Source organism: Amphibalanus amphitrite, unplaced genomic scaffold (assembly GCF_019059575.1).
Source record: "Amphibalanus amphitrite isolate SeventyFive unplaced genomic scaffold, NRLGWU_Aamphi_draft 000623F_arrow, whole genome shotgun sequence".
Classification (NCBI taxonomy): domain Eukaryota; kingdom Metazoa; phylum Arthropoda; class Thecostraca; order Balanomorpha; family Balanidae; genus Amphibalanus; species Amphibalanus amphitrite.
In genome coordinates, this window is record NW_024882117.1 from 394,347 (window position 1) to 405,880 (window position 11,534).

Consider the following 11,534-nt stretch of genomic DNA (forward strand, 5'->3'; position numbering starts at 1 on the left):
AGCTCGGACTTAGGGCTTCCATATCCAGCAGCGGTGTAATCTGGTAGCATTTGGCCTAAGACCTTGGCGGTTTTCACCATGCTTTTATATTTTAGAAATGCAACTTTTGATTAAGTTCCCAACATTTTGCATTTGTTATTTCTCATTGTTTGAAATTTCTTAGATTTGGATCTATTTTGTGAATAAAATGGCAGAACACTTTTTGTCAATTAGTATTTTTCAACGGAAAGCGGGTTTGACACTATAAAACTTCGAGGTCTAACTTTAGCCTAGTTTCAAGGTTTTAATTGATTGTAATGGTATCTTAGAGCAATGACAATGTTTAAATATTTCAACGAAGCTTGATTGCACAAAATTATGCTAATGAAAGTGATTATAATCAGACACCGTCTCCTGTTCATCAGGCTTGGCGCACCCTTGGCCTTTTCAGTGGTGCGCTATCGCCCCCCTGAAGGGCCTCCTCCCTCTTCCGACACGTGGTGCTCCGGGCTCCGGCGGCATGTGGCGCGCAAGGCCGTATGTGGCGCGTAGATTGTGACCCGCGGGTCGGACTCATACGTCAAAGGGCGAGTTCAAGGGGGTCCCCGGCGAAGTCTGTCGGGCGCAATGCAGGACCGGCAAGGGGCATTTGGGGGAGGGATGAGCACCCGTGACCCATTCGGACACAGTTATAACCGATGACTCACAAGTCACACTACTCGTGTGACATGGGGATTTCAGTCCACGGTCCCAAGGCGAGGCGACGAACTCCTGGCGCCCTTCCCATCCAATCCGAAAAGCGACACTGGTCGCACAGGTCGTACCGGCGATCCCGGGTTGCGTCATACTGCTGTCTCTCCCGATCAGGCGGAACAATAAAGAATTACGCAGTTATTCGACAACTGAACACGTTTATTTCCTCACTCCACGGAACAAATGGGCATTTCAATCACTAGCCGCCAAATTACGAGATCAATCGTCCGGTCATGGGTACGAAAGCTAGCTCTTTGCGTGCTGTGCAAGCAGTATCCAAGCCTTATCCACCGCCACCGCACTCGGCTCAGCCGGACTCTCCAGATGACGTCACCAGGAAAGCCATGACGTCACTGACTCGTTTCCATTGGCGGTGAGTCTGAAAAGGCAGCGAGAAAAGGTGAAGGTCACACACAGTTCAGGTGGCGCTTTAAAACCTTCGGAACCCGGCCAGCCCGGCAGGCCCGCTTCTCTCCGGAGAAGGGCCTTGCCGGGCTGGGGTGGCCAAGGGGATGGCCGGCCATCCCGCGACCGGGCGGGGTGGTAAGGAGCAGAGGTGGAGATATCGGGGGGGGGGGGGGTCGGGGATCGGGGGGGGGTCAGGATTCCCCCTGAAAACGAATTACTGCTAAGTAAGTCAATGGTACTGCATCCAGCCCGCCTCAATCTGCCCGGCCTGGACCCCCCTGACATTTTGACAGATCTCCACCCCTGGTAAGGAGGGGGGGGGGGGGCGTACGACGACCTTTCATCTGCCACTAACATCCATGGTCCCTACAGCCTACAGGCTACGATTTTTTTTTTCATTTCATCCGGCGTCCACCTACCTACACACAAACCCGCCACCTCTCCCATCCCCACCCCTCCCCAGCCATCCCTTCCGTTTACCTACCGTCATACACATTGTCTTCATCCAGCCAGTGAGGGTTGCACTCGTCGGAACAGGCCTCGGCAGCCAGCAGGTCCACCGCGTTCGGGGCGGTCAGCCAGTCGTCTGTCCCGTCGGCCGCAGAGCCGCCGTGCTCCAGGCCGTGCTCCGAGCCGTGCTGTCGGTCGAACCGCCCGCCGTAGACCGGGTGATGACGCGATCCATAGTCCCCGTCTGACTCGTCATCGTACGGTGGCCGTGTGTGGCACTCTGTGCCAAACGGGGGAACGTCGGGATGGAGCCCGGGCCGCCGATGACGGCTACAGGGAACGGTGGGCTCTCGTCGGAGGACGTCGGAAGGGAAGGCCGCTGTGGGCGGCGAAGGCGGCCGAGGCAACGACAGGAAGCCCGGGCCGGTTAGGTCTTGGTTGTTCATAGGTGCCATACCATCTACGCAGAAGTCACTGTCGAGGAAAGGGTACAGGATTGATAAGATTTGATGCTAAAGTCACTGAGAAATGCTGATTGCTGAATGAATATAAATATTCGCACAATTTAGCGGCAATGTAAAATCGTAAACAACCAATGTTAACCCAAACATAGGAATATTTATTCAGATAATCCAGAGAACAAATAGACAGAAAAACAACAGCCCACATACGGTGAGTTCAGTTCATAATCTGATGTAAAGCTACTGACAGACTTATCAGGAAACGTGACCGTCTGTCACCGTTCTCAGTGCTGACGGACACCACGCAGGCCGTCCGGCTGCTACCCACCCCGGTGTCGCTGTCGTCTGTTTCGGCTGTTGTAGGTGGCGCTGCAGGGCTGCCAGGACCCTGACCGGCAGCTCTGGCATGATCTGAACGAGCCGTCCGAGCGGAGCAGCGCGCAGCTGCTGCAGCCCTCCGGCCCGCCGGAGCAGGAGGCCCGCAGAGACGGCGTTACACGCCGGCAGCTGCAGCAGAAGCCACTCGTCCTCTGTGCACTGGGCGTCGGCGGAGGGCTGGAAGTCGTCTGACCGTCCGTCACCCGCCGATCCCGCCTGGCGGACAGATAAGGGCGGCTGGATGTAGGTACTTTCATATTGATAACGGAGGGGGACACGACGTGCTCATAACTCAGCCCGCGGGTGGTTACAACAAAAGGGCTTCAGCACAACACATGATGTACATAAGTCAGTTCACAGTTGATATTACTTTGGAAATTATTACACGGATTCGTTCTCCATTTGCGATTTCTACTTGCTCGTTAAAGCTATGACTGTCGATGAAAAGCAGAATAAATACATTCCTCTGCAGACTGCAGTCTGCAGCCATGAAATGGAACCTTCCTTTCCACAATCCACGACATTTTACATGTGCATACTACATAGGCAGCAATTTGGTCGATATATTGTTGGGGAATGTCACGATAATCTCCAAAAATTCCGATTTACCGGGGCAGGTATACTCGGCATATCTAAAACGATTTCGTTCCTGGCTAGCCAACTGTCATTTTATATAACTATTCTATTTTTACCTAACTATAAGAGGCGCATTTCTGAAGTCTCTCCTTGACCCACAGAGATACTTGTTGGGATATCCCACACAAATCCCATCTAAGAAGAGAAATGTCAGGACGCTCCGGTTGCCCTCGGGATGTCCCTACCGGCAGCGCGGGGAAGGATGGGATATTCGGGACGCCTTACGCCCGTACAGTGTCACATTTCCAGATACCGCCCCAATCTCAATCGAGGGTTGCACTGTGTGCAGAAATCCCGGGTGGGATGTGTGCACTGTGTGCAGAAATCCCGGGTGGGATCGAGTGGGACTATCTGGCTGGGCAAAAAGGTCGTTTATCGGTTTTGTCCTTATCATAAACATTCATAAGGAATCCGAAAGAAACACGAATGCCAGCTACGGTCGATCGACCGACAGCAACAACAACGGCGTATTAGCACTCGCGAATTGATACAGCGCAATTAAAAGTGGCTAATCAAAAGACTTCTTCGTGATAGGTTGCGCTAATGGAATACAAAGAAATTTTTTTGAAAATGCATGGATCTTTGTGTTGGGGATGGGATAGCTACGAATGGTTGCGACGGTTCAACAGCCAATTCAGGGTTGTGAGCAACGGTAAATGTTCGTCATCGCGGGCCCCACTCACAGTGATTGACATACCAGAACTGAAATGGCTCAGTTTTTATTGCCGTATATGAAATATGAATAGCATGCCATTTGAGCCTGAAATAAAGTACAAAAGGTTAAGCATGTAGTGACATTCCATGTACTCAGTACTCAGAGCTCGTACTCAGAGCAACTATGCTTTATTAAAAGTTATTGTCACGCTAATAAAGAACCCGCGCCAGAATGTCGCCGCCCATCCGATAACTGTCACAAACAAACACATGAACAGTACATAATGTGGCGGCCCGTGTTTGCATTTATCGACAACAAACAGAACTGAACAAACGATTAAACTACACAGTAAGCTTGTGGCATAGTCCCATTCATCAACGAAATTGATAGGGTGCATAGGTCCAGGCTGAGTGTGCCATAATAATAGTGGAACTACGCACAATCACTTATCACAATGTCGACTCGCAGACCACACAGTACCCTCTCTCTTTCTTCACCATATTCTCCCTCTTCAGCCTCAGCATACTGCCTCGAAAAAGTAAAACGCCTCTGCTCAAAGTCCTAAACCTCCTGCCTCCCAGAAAACCCTCTCGTGTTCCCCTCCTCTCTCCCTCCCATCCTTGCCTCTCTCCCTCCCCGCCCGTCTCACCGTCTCGCTGGTCTGCTGCACGATATCCAGGACGATGTGCACCACGCTGTCCTGATCGGCACGCACCAGGCGCAGCGTATACTCGGGAAGGTGAGCGGCGGAGGCCAGCAGGGCCCGCAGCCGACCCACCACCGCCTCCTCCCGCCTGCCGAGATAGAGGCATAGAGACTTAGAGACACAGAGACTTAGAGACACAGAGACTTAGAGACACAGACACTTAGAGACACAGAGACTTAGAGACACAGAGACTTAGAGACACAGAGACTTAGAGACAGAGACTTAGAGACACAGAGACTTAGAGACACAGAGACTTAGAGACACAGAGACTTAGAGACACAGAGACTTGGAGACACAGAGACTTAGAGACACAGAGACTTCGATACACAGAGACTTAGAGACACAGAGACTTAGAGACACAGAGACTTAGAGACACAAAGCAGAGACTTAGAGACACAGAGACTTCGATACACAGAGACTTAGAGACACAGAGACTTAGAGACACAGAGACTTAGAGACATAAAGACTTAGAGACACAGAGACTTAGAGACATAAAGACTTAGAGACACAGAGACTTAGAGACTCAGAGACTTAGACACAGAGACTTAGAGACACAGAGACTTAGAGACACAGAGACTTAGAGACACAGAGACTTAGAGACAAGAGACTTAGAGACCAGAGACTTAGAGACACAGAGACTTAGAGACACAGAGACTTAGAGACATAAAGACTTAGAGACACAGAGACTTAGAGACACAGAGACTTAGAGACATAAAGACTTAGAGACTTAGACACACAGAGACTTAGAGACACAGATACTTAGAGACACAGAGACTTAGAGACACAGAGACTTAGAGACATAAAGACTTCGCGACATGGAGACATAGACCTAGAGACAAATAGAGAAGCCTGCGGAGACATCAGAGAAAACCATAGACGGCAGGGAGACACTGACGGTTAGTGGTGAGTCTCTGAGTCAGACGCAGACAGAAACAGGACGGACAGAGGCGGTACGAGCACAGACGAAGAGAACCGGCGAGTCTCTGAGTCAGACGCAGACAGAAACAGGACGGACAGAGGCGGCATGACCAGCGCTTAGTCCGGAATCGAAGTCAGAACAGGACTCTCAGCCATCTTCTGGATCTCGTACCTAAGTGTATGGTGCGCGCTGTGGAGGTTAGTTGAGTGGTGGGCAGTTGGCATTGCGAGCAAAAAGGCGATTAGAGGACCCCGGAATATTGCAATGTAGTTCATTTATTTGACATGAGCATTGGCATGTCTACTGCAATGAAAAACGTCAAAATGTAACTAGTTATGCTAGTCGAAGCTCCCTTTTAACCAGACAACGTAGTTCCAATCTGCAAAATGGCGATGTTCGGTCAAGAATAACCCTGCCTGTGCCATATGTATACATGTACTATCCAGCGCGTTTCGCTTCACTGAAGGCTATATCAGAACTGCGTCACGATGCAGCTGATAAGGAGCCGGGGCCGGTGAACACGGGCCACAGTCTGGCCACAATGCGCTGTCGTGCCACCATGATCAGGCAAGCCGTGAGTGAATTACAACGAACGCTGGTAGGTGATCACCATAAACACCATCAACATTCGCAGCTGTTTATTAGGCTCATGCGACTCTCAAATCGAGGACACATATGAAAGAGTTTGCACAAAGCGTTTCGCTTAAAAAGTTAAGCCGAGGCACCGTTGCACGCACTTAACGAAAATATGCCACTTTTAACATGGGGCTTGAACTGGAATAGCAGTTATGTAGCTTGAGCTGAGACTAGCACAAATCGGGAGCTTTTACGGCCCAACGATCACCTTAAGTAGATATTCCATTCTCGTTCCGAAAAGATTGCCTTGTGCAAGCATGTTTCACTTGTAGAAGAATGTCAAGAAGCCAGCCAATTGGTTTGCCTGAAGTCTTTTTTGCCCCGCAACCCAATATGCCATTTGCGCCGGTGTAAACGGAGCGCCGTCGGAACAGGGGATTTGGGTCGATATGATGGCTTCATTCGGTTGCCAGTCTTTGCCCTGGCGCTTCGGAGTTGGATGGTTTCGGACTGCCAAGTCCGGCTCAAATCCGGCCCACTGCCACGGCTCAAGTCCGGCTCCCTAAAAAAAATACATTTCAACTCATAAGGCTGTACTCACGGCTTCTATGCCTTTATCATTTTCCGCGGTAAAAAGTGACTGCATCCGAAAAAAAATGCTTACGATTACCATTTAATCGCCGCATTGAAGCATGCCCTCATTTCCAGAAGTTCATATTTAGTGCACGCAGTGCATCGAGTCGCCATGCAGTGATGGTTAACTGAATATTTGATACCATGCGCGGTAACGACCGTGGCGGCGGGGCAGGGCGGGTCAGGCCGCACGGCTGCGCCCATTCCACCGGTAATTAACCCACCGGTAACGCTGCCTGGCAGCGGTCCGCACTGAAAGCCACGGCGCCGCGGCTGTCGTGGGGCACACACGACTTACCGGCACCGGTTAATCACCGACATTCACGCAGCGGGTGCACCGCCGACAAATGCCCCGGGGCACGCGGTCGGCCGGCCGGCCCGTGTCTCGCGGGCGGTCAACACGGGTCAGGGCGGTCAATAGTAGCGGGTCAACCACGGGTCAACAGAGGTCGCACGAGCGGTAGCAGCGGGTCAGCCGGTCGATATTAGCGGTCAACGCGGGTTAGATAGATGGTCGATAGTAGCGGGTTAACACGAGGTCAGACGATCGATTTAAGGTCAGTTCACGTCAGACTCAGTTTTAGCGGGCCATCAGAGACCAAACGGCGATATTAGCGGATCGCACGAGTCAGTCAGTCAAAACTAAGAAAAATATACGCTAGGCAACGTCCCCAAAGGGAGAGTGAGGATTAACTGGGCCAGCTGAGTGCGTGAAGTCTGACAACCGTGCTGTGCTTGTCACTGACATCTAACCCGGAGTCGGCGTCTCAAACCGATGACAATGACAAATATATCACTGACCTAGTGTCAGTGCCAATGTCACTGACTGGTGTCGGTATCGGCGGCGGCGGCGGCGCGGCGGCGGCCCACCACCCCAGCCAGCAGAGCGCCGCCTGTTGCTGCAGAGCGCGCACCTCCGCCGCCAGCCGCTGGCCGTCCGAGGGGGACGCCAGGTCGGCCAGGGAGCGCACCAGCAGACAGGAGTCGGCGGCCAGCACCAGATCGGGGAACGGGCCGGCAGAGAGCCCGACCAGCCGGCTGGGACGCAGCATCCCCCGGGTCAGAGCTGATGTCGACTCGGACCGGGTCAGATGAGGGGCATAGTGCTGCGCCACCCGATTACATCTCTGGATATGGGGCCTTCCCTTCCACCACCTGTAGTGTCTGGGTACCTCCCTTTCCACCTGGAATCCCTGGATCCCTTGCCTGCTCTACTATAGTCTCTGAATCCCTCTCCTTTCTACCTGTAATCCATGGATTCCTTCCATATCCTGTAGTCTCTAGATCCCTCCCCTACCCACCTGTAATCTCTGACGTGGGCGGTGACAGTGTGACCGGAGAGCTCCTCCAGACGCCGCAGACCCCAGCGTTCGGCAGCAGAAGCACAGGCCACCACCGAGACCGGCTGGCCGGCCGGCGGGGGTCCGGGCGGCGGCGGTGCAGGGGGAGGGGAGACGAGCACTGAGGAAGGGGAGACAGTCGTGAGACGGGGTAGTAGAGGAAGCGCAGGACAGTGAGTATGGAAAGAAGCCAATGGTTGAATTTCATACAACAGCGGTGGTTTAAGGTTTCTTTGCGCGATGTAAGTATATATGTATGTACAGCTATAGCCTATATAGGTGTGTGCCTACTCGTAAGTCATGATCCTTGAGCACTATTGCCGCCGCGTCATTAATGCGTAAAAAATGTATGTATAAGTGGATGACTACAGAAGGACGTGCCGCCCTTAGAGGTTGTGCAGTGCGCACTGTTCAGTGTGCAATTTATCACGCAGGTCAAATGAGACACTCTAGTCTCTGTGCCTCCAAGGTCACCACAGCACGGCTTAACCAAGGTATATTGAATTGAGGCGCTGAACTGCATGATAAGCGACACAGTCTAGTCTACTTCAGCTAACTGATGACTTGTGGCGTTGGCGTTATGCAGTGATCCATGCATACATAACGCAAAGACATCCAACTATCAACGGACAAACAAAATATGGTCAGTACCGGCATCAGGAAATTAGCATAGATGCCATCACAATCGGCCAGACAAATAGTTATTTCTCACGGTGAATTACCAACAGTAAACCATATAAGATCGCGCTTAACAGCACTGCTATCACAAAATTACTAATATTTTGTTAACTGCGCTACAAAAACTTCAAGTTCGGCTTACCGACCATTTTACCAAACAGTCATAAATAATAGACACAGTCATGCATAATAGATGCGTGTGGACTGGAATCGTTTCCGTGACGGGGCGCCCAGTGAACGTCGCAGGCACGGTAGGTGCCGGCCGCACGTGTGGCCAACGCAAAGAGGGTATGGTAGGACGCTATAAAGCGAGGTGGAAGTGACAGGACAGAGCTAAACGTGACTAACGCTAGTTTAGAAATGACGCCGGTAGGCCACCTTAGAATGAATTGTAAAGCCCTCTGCCAACTGCGTGGTGTGGTGGGTATTCTTTTTCGACAAAACCGAGAATAACGCGGAAACTATGCTATCGGTCACCCGGAAATCGTAACAGCAAGACGCGTGAGACTCCGCACCTTGGATTGGCATTACCATATCGTATTCATTCCATCCAGTTTGGCAACAACACCCTAAAGTTCATATTCGCCCCGAAAAAAACTTTTGCATTTTGCTGCACACAAGGCATATACTTTGTTTAGTGAAATACCCAATCGAAGGAGTGGAGCCTTTATTTGCAGTGAGTTCCGACCGACTGAAAACACAGTCTGAGTTATTTCCGGTTTTGTCGAAAAAAAAAGAATACCTACCACGCAGTCTGCTGAGGGCTGTACATGAATAGAATGCGCATAGACTGCGACTGTCGACGACCAGCACCCGTGGCTGATTAATCGGGGTCCTCACGGATCCTGTGGAACATGGCAACGACAAGGCCCTATATGGCGACACGAGCAAAATAAATGGTAAAGCTCGCCATACATTTGTCGATCGCAAACGCGTTGCGTGGGAGGGTGTGCCCAAGTATAAGCGATACAACGAGCGCGGACTTATTTGTGATACGACCCGCTATGTCGGAAAATGACCAAAATAGTCCAGTGCGGCTTTTGTTCCTTTCTTCAGCCGACCAATGGTGTGAATTGCTGGATAGATTGTCACCGGTTCCCCATACATTCCGCTCATATAGAGCTATAGCATTCGTTGTATCACCTTGTTTTAGTTGCGTCACATGGTACCGGAACGCCAGACCTATCCATTGATATCATACCTTGGTCACGAATAGCACATCACCAGGCAGCGTATCAGTCATAATGTGGCGACGATGAGGGGGCCGACAAAAAGGACGAGCTATTGGAAACTGACGATTTGAAAGGAAATGGGAATGTCCCTTGTCCCTTATCGGTTCATTCGTCATGAAAACTATAGCTACGATGGCAGAATAGGGTCAAAGAATTTCTATTCACAATGGCCTGTGCTTGCTCGAATGATATACCATTACCAATGGTTACGAAGTGGAAGCATGTATTCGCAGGTCAAATCACAAAAAAATGGGTTCATCTCACTTTGACAGGACTTTTTATAAAGCATAGCAAGTAGTACAGCGTAACTTGTTTGAATCTAACTAGGTCATTCGGACAACAGACAGATATACGTCACTCGTAGCCCGTAGGCTTCGAAAAAAGCGGCAAAGACACGCAGATAGGCAAATAATGGTTGCTAACTGCACTCCTTTTCGTCATTTTACACAGCATCAGCGACCAGGCTAGAAGCGCCTATTGCTACGCCCCAGCTCCTGCTGAACGTTTCCACGACCGAAAGAACCTGCAAGTTTGTCTTGGAATCGGCAATAGCGTTGTCACCTATGGTTTCCTGCCTCCTGGAATGTCAAAGCATAACGGGTGCCGTTTCTGTACAGTGGCATACCGAATGCCGCTTTTAAACCGTCGATTTTCATGCATTAATTTGTTTTGGCGGGTTTGGCTCTTTCCGCAATAAGGTGACTACTAAAGAGTCAGAGTCAAACGATCAAATGATGAGAGGGCGTCGTGATGAGAAAAAAAAACTTAACCAATGCAAACGCACAATCAGTCACAATTAAAAACCGAAATTCGTACCAATCGGACCACTGCTGAACACAACGCTGCTGCACCACGTATACGAGTAGGTGAAGCTCTGCTTTGAAGGCCGATCTCGTATGAGGAATTTGAATAATGTTAACATTGACGATAGCTAACCACGCTTGAGGCGATAAGGACAAAACATTGTAGCTGCACAACGGCTCCTTCTCGCCGCGTGCCCTACGCCGTGCGTCTGTCCCTGTCCGAGACACCGAGCGTCTCATTCGCGTGTCTCGTTCCAGTGTTTCACCGGGTGCCTGTGTCCCTCGGCCTCCTCGCCGATTTTCTCTGCCGGGTGTCTCAGTCCTCCCCCTCCCTGCTGTATCCTCAGTGTCTCACCGTGTCTCTCCGGGTGTCTCAGCGCCTCCCAGTCGGGCCTCACGGGCAGACAGCGGACAGCCACTGAGGAGGCACGGCACCGCTGTACCAGTGGACCAGCGGCAGCGGGAGGCAGCAGCGGCACGAGCAGCGCGCAGCGGGACAGCGGCCAGCGCGTCGGCACCTCAGCGCCGCAGCTCAGCACCAGCACGGCGCGCTGACGCAGCCGGTCACAGGTCAGCAGAGGGGCCCGGTCAGGTCGGTTAAGACTCTTATATGAACATATAACACAGCGACATGTCCGCTAGAAGGTAATAAAACAACGATCAATTCAAATAAAACGGCATGTTAAAAACAGGAAACATTACTAGAATATTCTGTCCAGCTCCAGTGTAATTAAACATCACCCCACAACTTCCACCACCTTCTTATCAGCGGTAACTACAACTGTACCATGTCATCCATCACAGCTCTGCGGTTCCTGCCCGCTGCCGTGTAACCTAGCATGACCCGTGAGTTATGGGCCGCTGTGAGTAATAACCCAGCTGTGAGTTATGGGCTAATGCATGGCACACTAAAAAATGGTCCGCTCG

At 51.2% G+C, this 11,534-nt stretch overlaps 2 protein-coding genes across 2 annotated transcripts; both read right to left on the minus strand.

Annotated features, from left to right (window-relative positions):
• Positions 1-873: 873 nt before the first annotated feature.
• On the minus strand, positions 874-4,560 carry LOC122363485. The gene is made up of 4 exons (XM_043332792.1): positions 4,370-4,560; positions 2,380-2,645; positions 1,625-2,064; positions 874-1,111 (listed from the first exon to the last, which is right to left on the minus strand). Exons 2-4 carry the CDS (start codon positions 2,457-2,459, stop codon positions 1,083-1,085), a joined length of 549 nt encoding a protein of 182 aa, XP_043188727.1. The 5' UTR covers positions 2,460-2,645; positions 4,370-4,560; the 3' UTR covers positions 874-1,082.
• A 443-nt stretch (positions 4,561-5,003) lies between these two features.
• Positions 5,004-11,212, minus strand: LOC122363491 (the record flags this gene model as incomplete). The annotated part of the gene is made up of 4 exons (XM_043332798.1): positions 5,004-5,048; positions 7,382-7,592; positions 7,856-8,015; positions 10,963-11,212. Coding segments are annotated over 4 exons (666 nt in total), but the record flags the coding sequence as incomplete, so codon positions are not given.
• Positions 11,213-11,534: the final 322 nt, after the last annotated feature.